The sequence below is a fragment of the Delphinapterus leucas genome, chromosome 15 (genome assembly GCF_059928025.1).
Source record: "Delphinapterus leucas isolate spDelLeu-1000000601 "Yukka" chromosome 15, BTC_Dleu_Yukka2, whole genome shotgun sequence".
NCBI lineage: Eukaryota > Metazoa > Chordata > Mammalia > Artiodactyla > Monodontidae > Delphinapterus > Delphinapterus leucas.
This window is the reverse complement of record NC_143143.1, coordinates 40834855-40857071: the sequence shown is the minus strand read 5'-3', so window position 1 is coordinate 40857071 and position 22217 is coordinate 40834855. Positions and strand designations below refer to the sequence as shown.

General features: G+C 37.9%; 1 protein-coding gene across 2 annotated transcripts in view; it reads right to left on the bottom strand.

Annotated features, from left to right (window-relative positions):
- Positions 1-253: 253 nt before the first annotated feature.
- Positions 254-22217, bottom strand: part of NAA20 (N-alpha-acetyltransferase 20, NatB catalytic subunit) — a 36039-nt gene continuing 14075 nt past the window's right edge. Inside the window, exons 2-6 of one of the 2 annotated variants that reach the window (XM_022594215.2) lie at positions 21851-21875; positions 6657-6747; positions 6060-6195; positions 1242-1387; positions 254-783 (exon numbers count right to left, since the gene is read on the bottom strand). In XM_022594215.2, coding sequence (XP_022449923.1) covers positions 698-783; positions 1242-1387; positions 6060-6195; positions 6657-6747; positions 21851-21875 — 484 coding nt within the window. In that variant the 3' untranslated portion in view covers positions 254-697. The remainder of the gene's footprint in view (positions 784-1241; positions 1388-6059; positions 6196-6656; positions 6748-21850; positions 21876-22217) is intronic. The other variant, XM_089896510.1, reaches the window with a different exon arrangement.

Here is a 22217-nt window from a genome sequence, read left to right as displayed (position 1 = left end):
GTTGAAAGGCAGGATTTAAGCAAAGCACTGTGAGACTAGACAAAGAAAAGACCTGAGACCAGCAGTATGGAAACAAGTATCTGGGAAGAACTTTGCAATAAGAAGGACGCTTAAGTGTGCTGGGCAGGGACTGTCCAAGTAAGCAATTAAACAATGCTTTGTATATAAATGAAAAATGTAAGGGAAACAACATACCCTAAATGATGACCTTCTTCAATCCTGATAACCTGACGTTTATAAATGACCAAAAACCTTCCAGAAAACACTCAACAGTGCATTTTATTATACATCTTAGACTTACACATTCCATATATGCTTTTAAAGCTTCAATTAACAGTTCAATACAAAATAAAAAATATATATGCAGCAGTGGTTCTCAGGCACAGAATTAAGGAGGAGACTGGAGCAAGCTTTTTCCCTAGCATACCATGAATATTACATTATGAACCATAACAGTGGAATGTTTCCTTTTGACCTAGCTGCCTTTTTTGGCTGAATTTTATGACAGTGGACAGCTTTAGAAGGTATGATATTGCTAATAGGAAACAAGACAAGTTTATAACCTGTTTTTTTCTTGAAGTCTTTAAGATCTAAACGATTCCCTTTTCTCCTAATAGAGCTCCAGGATCATCTAATGAAAGTAATATTGTCCATAAAATATCTGGAGCATCATCAGCCTCAGAACCACTGCTCATGGTTATTCAATGTCTTCCGGCCTCACAGGATGAGGTAATGGTATGATGGATTTCTTCTCAGTGTCCCTGGAAAGTGCTTTCCTCATATCTGTTAGGAAGCAAAGTTTAATGTAAGTACCCAAATGTCAGAATATTTTATATCAAATTTAAAATGTATAGGTTAAAAAAAACTATAAGAGGTTTTGTCCCCTACCCCCACTTCTATCATATTCTAAGAGATATGTATTTGTAAGTGAGATTCTCAATCACGAGTACACCAAACCCCAGCTGGGATCCAGCTCTTATTACAAATGTTCTTTTGACAGAACGTTAGTAAAAATGTGTCTGTACCAGTAAAACAATAATTGACAGTAATTAACCAATGGTTAGTTAATGTAAATTAATCAGTGGTAGGTTCTTAAGGGCAGGTTAAAGCAGATTTAATTATAGCCCAGATTTTAAATATGATTCTCTTAAGTGTATTAAAATAGCCGAGTATTTCAGTCTGTAGGATGAATGTAGACATTTGGCTTCCTCTCAGGGATACCACCCCAAAAGGGAGCTCACCGTAAGCATCCTCATCGGGCTCCCCGTTGCTGGCCGAATAGTACTCTATGACTGTCCTGTACACACTGTAGCCTAACTGCTTGTACATGTTGACTGCAACTTGGTTAGACACTCTTACAAAGAGATCAACAAAAAATCCACCCTTTCTGTAATTGAAAAAAAAAAAAAAATTAGAAGTCCTTGAAAATAATACATAATTTTTAAAACTACTTTGACTATTCATAGGATGGTACTATGAAACCCTGCAGTCAATTACATCGTTATCAACTGCTGAGGATTTATGGCAATTATTTTGCAGTACAAAAGATAACTAACATTTCAAAACCTACAGGTTTTCTTAAAAGATAAACTTTATTTTTACCACAATTCTGTTACCTGGCTTTAAAAATCATTTTACCAATTAGTCATATAATAGTTTCACCCAAGGTTTTTAAAGAAAGCACCAATGTGGCCTTGTATAACTACAGGACACTGGTCACAGCTCTGAAGCTTGGGTCCCTCTGGTCAGTGACAGCCCCTTTCTTACCCAGGTCTCCATGTCCTGACTCATGTGGTCATCAGCACCTTGCTTTATGCAGTAGACTTACCACCTGTTGACTTACCACCTGTTCTGGTTTAATTTCTCCTGTTTGTGAACATCACCTGAATGGAGTCATACTTTACTCTTTAGTGACTCGCCTCCCAGTCGGTACTGAGTCAGTCCCGGGGCAGGGCAGCTGGAGCTTGTCTGTCCTCCCTGTGTTTAGTGTGTCCCTGTATGGACACACTATGAGATGTGAGATGTCTGTGGTCCTATACATTATCAACTATGCTGCTACGAGTATTTTGTTGTGTGTCTCGTGGTACATCCGGGATATCTAAGGTCTGCAGTTAGTGTCACTGCTGGCTCACAGGGCCACCTTCAACTTTATCAGATAATGCCTGTCTCCCAGCCCACATGTGCCACCTGACACTCCCACAGGAGGCGGTGGACTCCTGATGGCATCTCAGGGCAATTTTAGCTGGCATTTCGATTACTAACAAGGCTGACTGTATTTGTGTCCACCATTTAGATTTCTCATTCTGTATGGTCTTTATTGGTCGTTCTCCCCCACATGTAGTTCTCTGCTGTATTCTGGATATTCAGCCTTGTGTAAAGGATGGTGCAAGTCTTCTCCCCAATTTGCAAATCTTTTTTCCACTTTGTGACTTGTCATTATCCTTATGTATCAGTTTGATGAACAAAGTTACCGCACTCTAGTGAAGTTGAATATATGACTTCCTTGCACTTTTTAGGGCTTGAGAAGTTCTTTTCTACCCTGAGGTCATGGAGACACTCTCCTTTGAAGGGCTTTTTAGTTTTGCTCTTCACATATAGGTTTTTAATAAATATGGAATTGATCTGTGCATGATAAGGTAATGTGGGAAAAATCTTTTCCCATATGGTGCCACCACGTTTATTGGAAAGTGTATCCTTCCCCACCACTGATCTGCAGTTGCCTCCTCCAAGGTGTGTCTAAAGTCCATGTGTTCCTGAGTCTGTGTCTCAAATTCTGTTCCACTAGCCTAGGCAATTACTCCACTCACTTTTCTAGGCAATTACTCCACTCACTTTTTTTTGCTGTTCAAGAGTGTCTTACCTCTTTTTGGCTCCTTCCATTCCCTGTAAGTTTCAGAATCAACAAGTTGCACGGAAAAGACTTGTGATTTGGGTTGCAGTTACGCTGACCCTGTGGATCAGTTACCTGTCTACTGTAGAGACGGCTAACTCTATGCTGCAGAGGTAGTTCCTCCCTCCACTTAGGGAGGTCATCCGTACTGTCTCTGGGTAAAGTTGTATAAACTTCAGAGAGGTCTTGCACAGCTTTTGTTAGATTTCTCCTAAGGGCTTAATGTACTGATGCCAATGCAAATCGCATCCTCTTCTAAATGTTACTGTTTGTATAGAAAAGCAATTTAATTTATACTAACAACAACTTAGCTTAAACAACAACTTAGCTTAACTTTTATTAGGTTTTCTATTTGTACAATCTTACCTATCCAAAATAACGGTTTTGTTTCTTCTCAAACCTATCTTTTATTTTTCTTGCTTCACTTGTATGGTAAAGGATGATTTCCAGTAAATTACTGAAGAGAAGCCGACTTTAGGCATCCTGTCCTGTCCTGTCCCAGAAGTGCATTACTACAGGTTTTCAGGTTAAGTAAGTTTTCCCTTTCTATTGCTAACAGTTTTTATCAAGAGTGAACACTGGATTGTATCAAAGCGTTTTCTACATTTACTGAGATAAAGAATATTCTTCAGCCTGTTAACTGGTAGGATACATTCTAATATTAAAACAAACTTCCCCTGATATGTCATCCTTTTCATGAATTGCTGAATCCATTTTGCTAAGAATTTTCTGGGACTTTACATCTGTCATGAGATTTTCCTTCCTCTTGTCAGGTTTTGTGATTGTTCCCTTTTTGTGTGTAAAAGTAAACTTAGTGTCATTATTTCTTAAATTGTTGGTGAAATTTGCCAGAGAAGCCATAGCTTTCTTTGTGGAAAGATTCTGGCTAATTGACTGAAATTAGTTAAGGCAGGGGTCAGCTTTCAACCTATTTTTATGCTGCTCTCTCTCAAGCAAAGAATGGTTTTTTACAATTTTGAAGAAGCAATAGAGACCTTGGGTGGCCTGTGAAGCCTTAACGTTTACTGTCTGGCCCAGAAAAAGTTTGTTGACCCCTGTTCTGTACCCTTAATCAATTCTAACAATTAGGATGAGGTATGTTCATATCTCTAATTATGATTTGTCACTTGTAGTTTTGTCAACTGTTGCATTTTTACTTTGAACTTGTCACTGGGTACATACAATTTTTAATTATTACATCTCCCTGATTAACTCTTTTCAGTATGCAGACCCTTTTTTATTCTCATAATTATTTTTATTTTCATAATTATTGAACTATAATGTGACTGTTGTTAATTTAAGCACACCCTGTTAGAATTTGCATAATTTTAAAAATTTCTTTACTTTCGATCTTTATCTTTAACCTATATATATATTTCCTGTAAATAGAATACAGTTCTGACAGTCCATTTTTTAATGTTACTGTCCTAAGAATACGTAACATGAGATCTACCCTCTCAATAAATTTTAAATGTACACTATCTTCAAGTGTAGGTATACAACTACATCAAACTCTAGAGCTCATCCTTCTTGTTGAACTGAAACTTTAGTAACTTGATATTTCCCCCGTCCCCAGCCACCACCATTCCACTCTTCATGAATTTAACTACTTTAGGTATCTAAGTGGAATCCTAAGTGGAATCACACAATATTTGTCTTCCTGTGCCTGGTTCACTTGGCATAATAATGTTTTTAACTGGCGTCATTAGTCCATTAACATCTGCTGTTGTATTTATCAATTATATTTGGATTCACTGCTACCACCTTATTTCATGCTTTTTATTTGTTTTGCTACTTTAGTTTCCTTTTGAATTGACTTTTATTATCCTATTTTTCTCTCTGGATATTATATACTGTTTCTATTTTTAGTGTACACATTTAATGTATATGTATACATTAAAAATACATGTATATATGTATGTGTGTGTATATACGTATACACACCCCTACACAAATATAGGCCACTTAAATCTTAGCAACTATTGTAAAGTAAATGAACGGCCACTTAAATCTTAGCAACTATTGTAAATGAACGTTTAGAAACTGTAAGGGAAGGGAACATAGTGGTTTTCTACTCTAAGAGATGGTCTATCCTATAAATACATTAGATGTGCAATTAGAACAGTTCCTAATTCCCTGTCAACTGTACATGACCAAATACTTGTTTTCAACAAGATATGTCATTAACCAATGTGTGTAAACTACAGTCTTGCTGTATCCACCCTAGGAAGAACTTTTTAAGTTCTTAAGGACTAGACTTTAAGGACTAGACTTTTTCAGCTAAATTAAGAATGAGCTCAGGTTCCTCTTGCCCTTGACTTGGCTCAGTGTTTTCAGGCCATGGTTGGTTCTTTAAAATGTTCCACTTTAATGGAGTTAATAAAAGTAACACATAGTGAGTGAACATAAAACAGGTCTGAAAAAAAAGCTACAATATTTGCAGTTCTCAAACTCATGGAGGTGCATATTTCAAATGTTTGGGGAAAACGTAGGCAAACCTTGTTGTACACTGGCAAACTACTAGCTTTATATAGTTCATAAATACACATCATATCACATTATATTCCTTTTGGTGACATAGTATCTTTACGAAGCCAGGCTTCTGATTAAAACTCCAGGACCACATGAAAATCAACATGAAACAAGAATGCTGGCAGTTCCGCAGAATCTGGTTCCAAGGTTTGAGAAGCCATGCAATGCCCAGCAGGTGCACACATCTCATTAGGAGGTCACCACAGTTATTTAACAATGAAATGAAAATATTTTTTTCTTCTGAATAGCTACTAGCTTGCTGGGACACAACTGCTTAAGACTACACTTCTGTTTAGCCTAGGGCACTATGAGAAAATGACTGGAAACACCTGCCGCAGTGGCAAGAACACTAACAGAAGCCTTGAGGGCTAGACTGATTCCACCAGTTACCCAGCTCACAAGCCTATGGCAGGTCACTCACGCTGCCTTAATTTTCCTCAGTGGCCAAACAGGGACAATAATATCACTCTGAGTATGTGACAGAATTGGTATAAGGACTATTAGAGGCTGAAAATGAAATTCCTATGAAACTGCATCATGACATATTCAATCTGAAGGAAAAAATCTGATAAAACATTCACCAAGAGAAAACTCAAATGGTTAGACTTCAAAAATCATTTGCAAAGCAGGTGCCTACCTTTCTGAAATCTCCTCTAATAACTCCATAAGCTTAGCAGCCAGACCCAGGCGTCGGAACTCCGGGGCAACAGACAGAGCTGTGACGTGCCCATGCCACTCTTCCCTCGCCACCGAGCCTTCTGCTTTGCCCATGACTGCCAATGAAAGATCGGATTTACACATACAGAAATGCTGTTTAGTACATTTTTATTATAAAGGAAACTAATGACCAAGTTCTGATCTTTAAGCAATACTTAAAAGTCATCTAGCTAATTGTTATTGCTTTTACTTGATAAGTATTTTTTTAAATATCTACATTTCATGTGGGTATGTATGTGTGTCATGTACACATAACAGACAATCTACAGCTCAAATTTTTGTTAGCAATGCAACCAAGTCTGTCTGGGTCACTGCTCTATCCCCTGGGCCCAGCATAGTACCTAAAATAGAACAGATCGGAAGGGATCAGTGAGCTGTCAAATGGTTGAAAAGGAAATAAAATTATGGGCATCACGATTATACTTCCAGTTCTGTGATCAATATAAAATAATCAGTTAAAACCTATATTTTAATCTCAACTGCCTATCCAAAAAAGTACTAGTGGTATTATACTTACTATAACCCATTAACTCTCCACCAGGGGCCTCTGCAACAATGAAGTACTCTGGCCAGTGGGCGAGGTACTGTAAGTAAAAAGGAATCCCATACTAGAGTCTTGTTAAGGAGGATGCAAAGTAATGGACAGTCAGATTTCTTCATGAAAGGGATATTTTCAAGTTTCCTTTAAAAAGTATATTGTTTATCCCCAGCCATATGTATGACTTCCATAATCAATTTATTAGATGAAATATTTAGGTTAAGCACTAATTTTTAAGAAAATTGACTGACTAAACTCAAATGTGACTGGAGACAGTAGCATCCAATAGACAGCAGAGAACCAGGCTCCCAAGTTCTACAGTTTTCTCCCCCGCTGCTCACACTGTGTCTAGATCCCTGCACGGCACTTCATCAATAATCACCTGATACTCTTACTTGTTTACTGTCTCCCCTTGGAACATGTATGCCATGTTCCCTCTATCCCTGGTGCTTGGCAAACAGCACATGCTCAGTATGTTTATTTTTCCATAATTGCACTGGGAAATTAACGACTAGTTCCTACATTAGCTTCAGCCATGGGACAGTGAAAATAACTTTAAACTTAAGTATTTCCAAAGGCTACTTAACAAACCTAGTTTTTCCCCTCCACCAATTCAAGGTCTCCATTTCTAGTAATGCAAAAAAAAAAAAAGCTGACTTAAAAGTGAATGCCTGAGTACTGCTCATTACCTAACTCTTCAACCCTGGTGTCCTTGCTGACTTGTACTCAATTCCTGTCCTCCTCCTTAGTATAAGCTTGCTGATGCAGTTCTATAAGGGGACACCATCAATCATTTTTTTTAAACTTCCTGGAAAATCTGTTCAGTGTAAATTCTTCAAACTCTCCTCTGAAGAACAGCCTTTATTCTGTCTCTTCAAACATAACCCTTAACATGGCAGTCGTCAAGTCTTTCTGCCATCCAGCCACTGACATCATAACCATCTTTTCTCTGGCTACTGGAGGAGCCCCTGGCTCAAGCTCATGGACCAAGAAGCCCTGGCAGGTTACTCTGAAACATGGCCTCACCTGGATTATGGGACTTTCACCAAAAACTTTTAAGTGTAACAGGAAGCACACCACATAAATTGATTTGCATCCTAATACTTTCCCTTATATACAGTGAAAATTTTGTCATTCACAATTCTTCAAACTCCTTTTACTTTTTTATAAACATGGAGAAGTCTTTAATAGGTCAGTGTTTTAAATACAAATGAAAATTATGGAGTCTTTTTCCATTCAACTTTGTTTCTGATATGTAGCCCTGTTGCATGTATCTATAGTTGATTTTTACTGCTATTACTGACATTAACTCAGGGGCTAACGAAGTAACAAACATTTTCTCTAAAGAGCCAGACTGGGGGGTGGGGGGTGAGGGGAGTGGGTGATGAATTGGGAAATTGGGATTGACATATACACTATTGATACTATGTATAAAATAGATAACAAGAACCTAAAGTAAAGCACAGGGAAGGGAACTCAATGCTTTGTGGTAACCTAAATGGGAAGGAAATCGAAAAAAGAGGAAATATATGTATAACTGATTCACTTTGCTGTACACCTGAAACTAACACAACACTATAAAGCAACTATACTCCAATAACAATCAGAAAACAAAAAAGGAGACAGACAGTAAATATTCAAGGCTGTGTGGACCATACTGGCCTCTGTTGCAGCTACTCAAACTGAAAACCACAACAAAACCTAAAGGAACTTCTCTGTGGAAAAGGCCACAACTAGAATCAAGAAAATTACAAATGGGAAAGCTCACTGGTAAAGGCAAACATAAAGGTAGGAAACCATCCACACATAAATATATCAAAATCGGCAACCATGAGAAGAGTACAAATGCAGGATACTGGAAATACACTGGAAATTGAGACCAGCAACTTAAAACAATCTCGCAGTTATACAGACTGCTCTATCAAAACCTCATGGGAACCACAAACCAAAACTCTACCACAGATACACACACAAAAAAGAAAAAGCAATCCAAACAACACTAAAGATAGACATCAAATCACAAGAGAACAAGAGGAAAGGAAGAAAAAAGACCTTCAAAAACAAACCCCAATTAACAAAACAGCAGTAAGAACATTTATTGATAATTACCTTAAATGTAAATGAATTAAATGCTCCAACCAACAGACACAGACTGGCTAAATGGATACAAAAACAAGACCCATATATATGCCATCTACAAGAGACCTACTTCATATCTAGGGACACATACAAAGTGAGGGAATGGAAAAAGGTATTCCATGCAAATAGAATTCAAAAGAAAGCAGGAGTAGCAATACTCATATCAGACAAAACAAACTTTAAAGACTGTTACAAGAGATCAGGAAGGACACTACATAATGATCAAGGGATCAATCCAAGAAGAGGATGTAACAATTGTAAATATATAGACACCCAACATAGGAGCACCTCAATACATAAGGCAAATGGTAACAGCTACAAAAAGAGAAGTTGACAGTAACACAATAATTGCGGGGGGGGAACTTTAACACACCACTTTCATCAGTGGACAGATCATTCAGACAGAAAATCAGGAAACACAGGCCTTAAATGACACATTAGACCAGACGGCCTTAACTGATATATATAGAACATTCCGTCCAAAAGCGGAATACACTGTCTTCTCAAGTGCACATGGAACATTCTCCAGGACAGATCACATACTGGGCCACAAATCAAGCCTCAGTAAATTTAAGAAAATTGAAATCACATCAAGCATCTTTTTCTGACCACAACGCTATGAGATTAGAAATCAATTACAGGCAAAAAAAATTGTAAAAAAAAAACACATGGAGGCTAAACAATATGTTACTAAACAACCAATGGATCACTGAAGAAATCAAGTACCTAAAGACAAATGACATCAAAAACATAGCAATCCAAAACCTATGGGACACAGCAAAAGCAGTTCTAAGAGGGAAGTTTATAGCAATACAATCCTACCTCAGAAAACAAAAATCTCAAGTAAACAACCTAACCTTACACCTAAAGCAACCAGAGAAAGTACAAAAAAAAAAAACAAAAAAACCCAAAGTTAGTAAAAGTAAAGAAATCATAAAGATCAGAGCAGAAATAAATGAAATAGAGACAAAGAAAACAAAAAAGATCAATGAAACTAAAAGCTGGGTCTTTGAGAAGATAAGCAAAATGGATAAACCTTTAGCCAGACTCAAAAACAAAGGGAGAGGGCTCAAATCAGTAAGATCAGAAATGAAGAAGTTACAACTGACATCACAGAAAAACAAAGAATCATAATAGACTACTACAAACAACTGTATACCAATAAAACGGACAACCTAGAAGAAATGGACAAATTCTCAGAAAGATACAACCTTCCAAGACTGAACCAGAAAATAATACAAAATATGAACAGACTAATCACAAGTACTGAAATTGAAACAGTGTTTAAAAAACTTCCAACAAAGAAAAGTCCAGGACCAGATGGCTTCACAGGCAAATTCTATCAACATTCAGAGAAGAATTAACACCTATCCTTCTGAAACTCTTCCAAAAAACTGCAGAGGAAAGAATACTCCCAAGCTCATTCTGTGAGGCCATCATCATCACCCTGATACCAAAACCAGATGAAGATACCACAAAAAAAATTACAGGTCAATATCACTGATGAACATAAATGCAAAAATCCTCAACCAAATACTAGCAAACCGAATCCAACAATACATTAAAAGGATCATATACACCATGATCAAGTGGGCTTTATCCCAGGGATGCAAGGATGCTTCAATATCTGCAGATCAATCAGTGTGATGCACCACGTTAACTGAAGAATACAAACCATAGGATCATCTCAACAGATGCAGAAAAAGCTTCTGACAAAATTCAACACCCATTTATAAGAACTCTCCAGAAAGTGGGCATAGAGGGAACTTACCTCAACATAATAAAGGCCATATATGACAAACCCACAGCTAACATCATTCTCAACAGTGAAAAGCTGAGGGCATTCCATCTAAGATCAGGAACAAGGCAAGGATGTCCACTGTCACCACTTTTATTCAACATAGTTTTGGAAGTCCTAGCCATGGCAATCAGAGAAAAAGAGAAATAAAAGGAATCCAAATTGGAAAAGAAGTAAAATCATCACTGTTTGCAGATAAAATGACCACACATGGAAAATCCTGAAGATGCTACCAGAAAACTACTAGGGCTCATCAATGATTCTGGTGAAGTTGCAGGATGCAAAATTAATACACAGAAATCTCTTCCATTCCTGTACACTAACAATGAAAGACCAAAAAAGAGAAATTAAGGAAACAATCCCACTTACCATCACATCATAAAGGATACAACACCTAGGAATAAACTTACCAAGGGGACAAAAGACCTGTACTCTGAAAACTATAAGATGCTGATGAAAGAAATCGAAGATGACACAAGCGGAAAGACATACCATGCTCTTTGATTGAAAGAATCAATACTGTCAAAATGACTATACTACCCAAGGCAATCAGATTCAACTACAATCCCTATCACTTAGCAATGGCATTTTTCACAGAACTAGAACCAAAAAAATTTTAAATTTGTATGGAAACACAAAAGACCCCTAATAGCAAAAGTAATCCTGAGAATGAAAAACAGAGCTGGAGCAGTCAGGCTCCCTGACTTCGGGCTATATTACAATGCTACAGTCATCAAAACAGTATGGTACTGGCACAAAAACAAATACAACTCAATGGAACAGGACAGAAAGCCGAAAGATAAACCCACACACCTATGGTCAACTAATCTATGACAAAGGAGGCAAGAATATACAATGGAGAAAAGACAGTCTCTTCAATAAGTGAGGCTGTGAAAATTGGACAGCTACATGTAAAAGAATGAAGTTAGCACACTCCCTAACACCATACACAAAAATAAACTCAAAACAGATTAAAGACTTAAATGAAGGCCAGACACTATAAAACTTAGAGGAGAACACAGGCAAAACACTCTTTGACATAAATTGCAGCAGTATCTTCTTTGATCCACCTCCTAAAGTAATGAAAATAAAAATAAATAAATGGGACCTAATTAAACTTAAAAGCTTCTACACAGCAAAAGAAACCATAAACAAAATGAAAACACAACCCACAGAATGGGAGAAAATATTTGCAAATGAAGCAACTGACAAGGGATTAATCTCCAAAATATACAAATAGCCCATGCATCTATATATCAAAAAAACAACCCAATCAAAAAATGGGCCGAAGATCTAAATAGACATTTCTCCCAAAAAAAGATGGCTAAAAAGCACATTAAAAAATGCTCTACATCACTAATTATCAGAGAAATGCAAATCAAAACTACAATGAGGGAGGGAGGAACCAAGATGGCAGAGTAGAAGGACGTGCTCTCACTCCCTCTTGCGAGAACACCAGAATCACAACTAGCTGCTGGACAATCATCGACAGGAAGACACTGGAACTCACCAGAAAAGATACCCCACATCCAAAGACCAAGGAGAAGCCACAATGAGACGGTAGGAGGGGTGCAATCACAGTAAAATCAAATCCCATAACTGCTGGGTGGGTGACTCACAGACTGGAGAACACTTATACCACAGAAGTCCACCCACTGGAGTGAAGGTTCTGAGCCCCACATCAGGCTTCCCAATCTGGGGGTCCGGCAATGGGAGGAAGAATTCCTAGAGAATGAGACTTTGAAACCTAGTGGGATTTGACTGCAGAACTTCAACAGGACTGGGGGAAACACAGACTCCACTCTTGGAGGGAACACACAAAGTAGTGTGCGCATTGGGACCCAGCAGGAGCAGTGACCCCAGGGGAGACTGAACCAGACCTGCTAGTGTTAGAGGGTCTCCTGCAGAGGTGGGAGATGGCTGTGGCTCACCGTGGGGACAAGGACACTGGCAAAAGTTCTGGGAAGTACTCCTTGGCGTGAGCTCTCCCAGAGTCTGTCATTAGCCCCAGCAAAGAGCTCAGGTAGGCTCCAGTGTTGGGTTGCCTCAGGCCAAACAACCAACAGGGAGGGAACCCAGCCCCACCCATCAGCAGTCAGGCGGATTAAAGTTTTACTGAGCTCTGCCAAACAGAGCAACAGTCAGCTCTACAAACCACCAGTCCCTCCCATCAGGAAACTCACACAAGCCTCTTAACATAGCCTCATCCACCAGAGGGCAGACAAAAGAAGCAAGAACTACAATCCTGAAGCCTGTGGAACAAAAACCACATTCACAGAAAGACAGACAAGATGAAAAGGCAGAGGGCTATGTACCAGATGAAGGAACAAGATAAAACCCCAGAAAAACATCTAAATGAAGTGGAGATAGGCAACTTTCCAGGAAAATAATTCAGAATAATGATAGTGAAGATGATCCAGAACCTCGGAAAAAGAATGGAGGCTGAGATCAAGAAGATGCAAGAAATGTTTAACAAAGACCTAGAAGAATTAAAGAACAAACAAACAGAGATGAACAATACAATAACTGACATGAAAACTACACTAGAAGGAATCAATAGCAGAATAACTGAGGCAGAAGAACGGATAAGTGACCTGGAAGACAGAATGGTGGAATTCACTGCTGCAGAACAGAATAAAGAAAAATGAAGACAGCCTAAGAGACCTCTAGGACAACATTAAACGCAACAACATTCGCATTACAGGGGTCCCAGAAGAAGAGAGAGAGAAAGGACCTGAGACAATATTTGAAGAGATTATAGTCGAAAACTTCCCTAACATGGGAAAAGAAACAGCCACCAAGTCCAGGAAGTGCAGCGAGTCCCATACAGGATAAACCCAAGGAGAAACATGCCAAGACACATAGTAATCAAATTGGCAAAAACTAAAGACAAAGAAAAATTATTGAAAGTAGCAAGGGAAAAACAACAAATAACATACAAGGGAACTCCCATAAGGTTAACAGCTGATTTCTCAGCAGAAACTCTACAAGCCAGAAGGGAGTGGCATGATATACTTAAAGTGATGAAAGGGAAGAACCTACAACCACAAGGATCTCATTCAGATCTGATGGAGAAATCAAAAGCTTTACAGACAAGCAAAAGCTAAGAGAATTCAGCACCACCAAACCAGCTCTACAACAAATGCTAAAGGAACTTCTCTAAGTGGGAAGCACAAGAGGAGAAAAGGACCTACAAAAACAAACCCAAAACAATTAAGAAAATGGTCATAGGAACATACATACTGATAATTACCTTAAACGTGAATGGATTAAATGCTCCAACCAAAAGACACAGGCTTGCTGAATGGATACAAAAACAAGACCCATATATATGCTGTCTATAAAAGAACCACTTCAGACCTAGGGACACATACAGACTGCAAGTGAGGGGATGGAAAAAGATATTCCATGCAAATGGAAAGCAAAAGAAAACTGGAGTAGCAATACTCATATCAGATAAAATAGACTTTAAAATAAAGAATGTTATAAGAGACAAGGAAGGACATTACATAATGATCAAGGATCAATCCAAGAAGAATATATAACAATTATATACGCACCCAGCATAGGAGCACCTTAATACATAAGGCAACTGCTAACAGCTATAAAAAAGGAAATCAACAGTAACACAATAATACTGGGGGACTTTAACACCTAACTTACACCAATGGACAGATCATCCAAAATGAAAATAAATAAGGAAACAGAAGCTTTAAATGACACAATAAACCAGACAGATTTAACTGATATTTATACGACATTCCAACCAAAAACAGCAGATTACACTTTTTTCTCAAGTGCGCATGGAACATTCTCCAGGATAGATCACATCTTGGGTCACAAATCAAGCCTCAGTAAATTTAAGAAAATTGAAATCATATCAAGCATCTTTTCTGACAACGCTATGAGATTAGAAATGAATTACAGGGAAAACAATGTAAAAAACACAAACACATGGAGGCTAAACAATTACTAAATAACCAAATAACTGAAGAAATCAAAGAGGAAATCAAAAAATACGTAGAGACAAATGACAATGAAAACACGATGATCCAAAACCTATGGGATGCAGCAAAAGCAGTTCTAAGAGGGAAGTTTATAGCTATACAAGCCTACCTCAAGAAACAAGAAAAATCTCAATCTAACCTTATATCTAAAGGAACTAGAGAAAGAAGAACAAAACTCAAATTAGCAGAAGGAAAGAAATCATGAAAGATCAGAGCAGACATAAATGAAACAGAAACAAAGAAAACAAGAGCTAAGATCAATAAAACTAAAAGCTGGTTCTCTGAGAAGATAAAATTGATAAACCATTAGCCAGACTCATCAAGAAAGAGAGGGAGAGGACTCAAATCAATAAAATTAGAAATGAAAAAGGAGAAGTTACAACAGACATCACAGAAATACGAAGCATCCTGAGAGACTACTACAAACAACTCTATGCCAATAAAATGGACAACCTGGAAGAAATGGACAAATTCTTAGAAAGGTATAACCTTGCAAGATTGAACCCGGAAGAAACAGAAAATATGAACAGACCAATCACAAGTAATGAAATTGAAACTGTTATTAAAAATCTTCCAACAAACAAAAGCCCTAGACCAGATGGCTTCACAGGTGAATTCTATCCAACATTTAGAGAAGAGCTAACACCCATCCTTCTCAAACTCTTCCAAAAAATTGCAGAGGAAGGAACACTCCCAAACTCATTCTATGAGGTCACCATCACCCTGATACCAAAACCAGACAAAGATACTATAGAAAAAGAAAATTACTATAGAAAAAGAAAATTACAGACCAATATCACTGATGAATATAGATGAAAAGCTCAACAAAATACCAGCAAACAGAATCCAACAACACATTAAAAGGATCATACACCATGATCAAGTGGGATTTATCCCAGGGATGCAAGGATTCTTCAATATATGCAAATCAATCAATGTGATACATCATATTAACAAACTGAAGAATAAAAACCATATGATCATCTCAATAGATGCAGAAAAAGCTTCTGACAAAATTCAACACCCATTTATGATAAAAAGTCTCCAGAAAATGGGCATAGAGGGAACCTACCTCAACATAATAAAGGCCATATACGACAAACCCACAGCAAACATCATTCTCAATGGTGAAAAACTGAAAGCATTTCCTCTAAGATCAGGAGCAAGACAAGGTTGTCCACTCTCACCACTATTATTCAACATAGTTTTGGAAGTTTTAGCCACAGCAAGCAGAGAAGAAAAAGAAATAAAAGGAATCCAAATTGGAAAAGAAGAAGTAAAACTGTCACTGTTTGCAGATGACATGATACTATATATAGAGAATCCTAAAAATGCCACCAGAAAACGACTAGAGCTAATCAATACATTTGGTAAAGTTGCAGGACACAAAATTAATGCACAGAAATCTCTTGCATTCCTACACACTAATGATGAAAAATCTGAAAGAGAAATTAAGGAAACACTCCAATTTACCATTGCAACAAAAAGAAAAAAAAACCTAGGAATAAACCTACCTAGGGAGACAAAAGACTTGTATGCAGAAAACTATAAGACACTGATGAAAGAAATTAAAGATGATACCAACAGATGAAGAGATATACCATGTTCTTGGATTGGAAGAATCAATATGGTGAAAATGACTATACTACCCAAAGCAATCTACAGATTCAATGCAATCCCTATCAAATTACCAATGGCATTTTTTACAGAACTAGAACAAAAAAATCTTAAAATTTGTATGGAGACACAAAAGACCCCGAATAGCCGAAGCAGTCTTGAGGGAAAAAAACAGAGCTGGAGGAATCAGACTCCCCGACTTCAGACTATACTACAAAGCTACAGTAATCAAGACAATATGGTACTGGCACAAAAACAGAAACACAGATCAATGAAATAAGATAGAAAGCCTAGAGATAAACCCACGCACCTATGGTCAACTAATCTATGACAGAGGAGGCAAGGATATACAATGGAGAAAAGACAGTCTCTTCAATAAGTGGTACCAGGAAAACTGGACAGTTACATGTAAAACAATGAGATTAGAACACTCCCTAACACCATACACAAAAATAAACTCAAAATGGATTAGAGATCTAAATTTAAGACTGGACACTATAAAACTCTTAGAGGAAAACATAGGAAGAACACCCTTTGATATAAATCACAGGAAGATCTGTTTTGATCCACCTCCTAGAGTAATGGAAATAAAAACAAAAATAAACAAATGGGACCTAATGAAACTTCAAAGCTTTTGCACAGCAAAGGAAACCATAAACAAGACGAAAAGACAACCCTCAGAATGGGAGAAAATATTTGCAAACGAATCAACGGACAAAGGATTAATTTCCAAAATATATAAACAGCTCATGCAGCTCAATATTAAACAACCCAATCCAAAAGTGGGCAGGAGACCTAAATAGACATTTCTCCAAAGAAGACATACAGATGTCCAAGAAGCACATGAAAAGCTGCTCAAGGGCTTCCCTGGTGGCGCAGTGGTTGAGAGTCCGCCTGCCGATGCAGGGGACATGGGTTCGTGTCCCGGTCCGGGAAGAGCCCATATGCTGCAGAGCAGCTAGGCCCATGAGCCATGGCCGCTGAGCCTGCACGTCCAGAGCGTGTGCTCCGCAACGGGAGAGGCCACAACAGTGAGAGGTCCGTGTACCACCCAAAAAAAAAAAAAAAGCTGCTCAACATCACTAATTATTAGAGAAATGCAAATCAAAACTACAATGAGGTATCACCTCACACCAGTTAGAATGAGCATCATCAGAAAATCTACAAACAATAAATGCTGGAGAGAGTGTGGAGAAAAGGGAGCCCTCTTGCACTGTTGGTGGGAATGTAAATTGATACAGCCACTATGGAGAACAGTAGGGAGGTTACTTAAAAAACTAAAAATAGAATTACCATATGATCCAGCAATCCCATTACTGGACATATACCCAGAGAAAACCATAATTCAAAAAGACACATGCACCCCAATGTTCACTGCAGCACTATTTACAATAGCCAGGTCATGGAAGCAACCTAAATGCCTGTCAACAGACAAATGGATAAAGAAGTTGTGGTACATATATACAATGGAATATTACTCAGCCAAAAAAAGGAACGAAATTGAGTCATTTGTTCAGATGTGGATGGATCTAAAGACTGTCATACAGAGTGAAGTAAGTCAGAAAGAGAAAAGCAAATATTGTATATTAACGCATGTATGTGGAACCTAGAAAAATGGTACAGATGAACCGGTTTGCAGGGCACAAGTTGAGACACAGATGTAGAGAACAAACGTATGGACACCAAGGGGGGAAAACCGCGGTGGGGTGGGGATGGTGGTGTGCTGAATTGGGCGATTGGGATTGACATGTATACACTGATGTGTATAAAACTGATGACTAATAAGAACCTGCAGTATAAAAAAACAAACAAAAAAAACAATACTAAACTTCCTTTGGGTTATTTGTATGGAAATATGTTAATATAAATGTTTCAGACATTACATGAAATTTCTAAAAATATTATATGTTCTGGTATAATGTTATAAGTCATAATTCTAGTTATTACTTTAAAATGTATATCTCAGAAATAACAATTTCCTTGTGAATTGCATTATTTTGAACTTTCATCAAATCTTTAACCGTGGTCACTTTTAAGTCTTTTGTCATTTGCAGACAATTCTGGGTGTACTCTGATGCTTTTGCAAATATGTTCCTATAAAGGGTTTCATCTTCAAGGAATTCATGGAAAAGACTGACAAGTACAGGTTTCTGGTAAGTGACTATACTGCTGAACTGAGTGAATAAGCATTTTCAGAACTCTAGTGGAAAACTGATGAACTCATAAAAGTGCCAACAAAAGATCAAGATGAAAAAAATTTAATTACATGGGACTGAGTGAACTGATGAGGATGATTATAATTTTTGTGACTTTCTGTTTGAAACATTGTTGGTTCTTCTGTGCTTTGTTTTTCCAGATTTAAGAAAACTTTTTTTCTCTTTAAAAAAAAAAAACCAAACCTACAATGCGATATCATCTCACACTGGTCAGAATGGCCATCATCAAAAAATCTACAAACAATAAATGCTGGAGAGGGTGTGGAGAAAAGGGAACCCTCTTGCACTGTTGGTGGGAATGTAAATTGATACAGCCACTATGGAGAACAGTATGGGGGTTCCTTAAAAAACTAAAAATAGAACTACCATATGACCCAGCAATCCCACTACTGGGCATATACCCTGAGAAAACCATAATTCAAAACGAGTCATGTACCACAATGTTCATTGCAGCTCTATTTACAATAGCCAGGACATGGAAGCAACCTAAGTGTCCATCAACAGATGAACGGATAAAGAAGATGTGGTACATATACACAATGGAATATTACTCAGCCATAAAAAGAAAAGAAATTGAGTTATTTGTAGTGAGGTGGATGGACCTAGGGTCTGTCATACAGACTGAAGTAAGTCAGAAAGAGAAAAACAAATACCGTATGCTAACACATATATACGGAATCTAAAAAAAGAAAAAACTACAATGAGATATCACCTCACACCGGTCAGAATGGCCATCATCAAAAAATCTACAAACAATAAATGCTGGACAGGGTGTGGAGAAAAGGGAACCCTCTTGCACTGTTGGTGGGAATGTAAATTGATACAGCCACTGTGGAGAACAGTATGGAGGTTCCTTAAAAAACTAAAAATAGAACTACCATGTGACCCAGCAATCCCACTACTGGGCATTATCAGGAGAAAACTATAATTTGAAAAGATACATGCACCCCAATGTTCACTGCAGCACTGTTTACAACAGCCAGGACATGGAAGCAACCTAAATGTCCATCAACAAAGGAATGGATAAAGAAGATATGGTACACATATATACAGTGGAATACTACTCAGCCAAAAAAAAGAAAATAATGCCATTTGCAGCAACATGGGACCCAGAGATTATCAGACTAAGTAAGTCAGACAAAGACAAATATCATACGATATCGCTTATAAGTGGAATCTAAAAAACTGATACAAATGAACTTATTTACAAAACAGAAACAGGCTTACAGATATCAAAAACAAACTTATGGTTACCAAAGAGGAAATGTGGAGGGGAGGGGGGGGGATAAATCAGGAGTTTAGGGTTAACATACACACACTACTATATATATATAAGATAGGTAACCAATAAGGACCTACTGTATAGCACAGGGAACTTTACTCAATATTCTGTGATAACCTGTAGGAGAAAAGACTGAAAAATAATGAATATATGTATAACCGAATCACTTTGCTGTACACCTGAAATACAACACTGTAAATCAATTATACTCCAATAAAATTTAAAAAAACGGCACAGAACAGAAAAAAAACTCGTTATATATTCTAGCTATTCACTTCCTGTCAGATATTAAAAAAAATCTGCTTCCATTCTTTCAACTTTTTAGTTTTATGCATGATGTTCTTTAAGTAGATATTCATGTTTTAACTATTCAATTAAAAATATTTTCTTGATTTCTACTGCTTGTGTACAGAAATGCTACTGATTTTTCGAAACTTGATCTTGGTTCTAACATTGCTGAACTCGCTTATTATTAATAGGTTGTTCTTTTTTCTAGATAGATGACTGTATTATCAATTATAAATAATGACAGTTTTATTTCTACCTCTCTTATCCTTATACTTTCTTTCACGTCTTGCTTCTTTCCAGTACCTTTGGCCAGTTCCTCTGGAACTATGTTCACGTGCAGTAGTGACAGCAGGCATTCTCATTACACCCAATCTTAAAGGGAACGAATCCAATTTCTCACTTACCTATAATGCTTACTAAAGGTTTGTAATATCAAACCTTTACCAAATTAAGAAAGGTTCTTCTACTTCTACCTTGTTGTGCATTCTTACCATAAAAAACTACTGAACTTATACAACATTGTAAATCAACTCTATTTCAATTTAAAAGAAAAACCTGTGAAAACCAAGGAGAAGAGCACAGACAATATGTACATTATTCACCATGGTTGTGTCCAATAAAGCTTTATTTACCAAAAAAGGCAGTGGGCCAAACCTGGCCCATGCACATTACTGTGCCAACTCGACATAATTGACTCTATTTCTTATTATCTTCAGCTTCCAGGAAATTGAATTACTAGGTATTACATTACCAAAGTGCCTTCATCAAAGACTAGCATTTACACCGTCACTCGCAGTTTATGAGACTGCTCCCCTCACCTCACCTTCATCAGCCTTGAGTTTTATCACTGCTTGAAATCCTTCGTAATTTGATAGATAAAACATGGTATCTCATTTTGGTTTTAATCTGCATGTCTTTTAACTGGTGAGACCGAACTCTTTAATATTTTCATAGCATCCTATATGCCCTCTTTGTTAAATTATCAATAAATACTACCCTCCTACCCTGCAGTGGACATGGCACATAACCCCAAAGTGCAGCTCTGTGTTTCACGCTCCTGAGCGTGTGGGGATTGTCTGTTAGGGTCAGAGGACCCTCACTTCACACATCTTTGCCCGTGTCTCTAGTGGGGAGCATGAGAAATACTGCTAATGTTAGCCGAAGTCCTTCTTTCACTTTAGCAACACGCACCAATATAAATCAGGCTCATTCCAGACTCTGTTCTAGATAGGCAGGTATGGCACGAGGCAGGGGTCCACAGGATGCAGAAGGCTGTGTGGCACCTCCCAGAGGTACCCCTGGGAGTCTGGGAAGGACGCACTCACCTTCCCCTGTTGATCGATCCTCCTGCCAAGAATATGGCTGAGATGCGGTATGCTCTGGGAGCCACCTGGACAGGAAGCCAGGAACACCCGGGAACAGGAGAGTGGTTCCACTGCAGAGCCCGGTCGCTGGGGATGTCACAGAGCCACCAGGACTGCTCGTCCACTCTAGACTCATTCACATCAGGCAGGAATAGCCCCTCCTGCTGAAGTCACCACTTTCTGCTGCTCACAGCTATGCTTACTACTGAGGGGCAGGGTGGGCAGGGAATTGTACTGTTCTTGATTTATGAGGTCATTATATTAGCGGCTTGTCAACAGGTGTAAGATAACTCTTGTTCCCAGGTTTTTAGTGTTTTTTATTTTCAATTGCTTTCAACGTTGCTTATGTTTCCTGACCTCCAAGTTTTAAACATTTTCGGTACTCAAGTCTATTTTTTTCCTTTTGATCCTCTATTTTCCTTATTCTTAGTAAGCCTTCATTAACTTTTCAAAAAAGGATACAGTTTCTGTAAGTGGATCCAAGTTACTAAAAGAAACAAGAAAAATGTCAACAGTAAGCAGTGTTTACAAAACCAGTTTAAATAAGGAGACTACAACTAAAAATAACATGCACAGGGAGAACATGTTAAATCCACAACTTTAAAACCAACATTACAGCTAAGAAAGACGGTTTAATTTACCTAATGACCATAATGAGCTATCATCACAGCCACTATAAAGACATCTGTACATTTTCATTTAACTGCTGCTTCTTTACAAATTATAGTTAATACATCATCAAAACCTTCCTTTTTTTTTTTTTTCCTTTGGCTGCACCAAGTGGCTCGTGGGATCTTAGTTCTGGACCAGGGACTGGACCCAGGCCCGA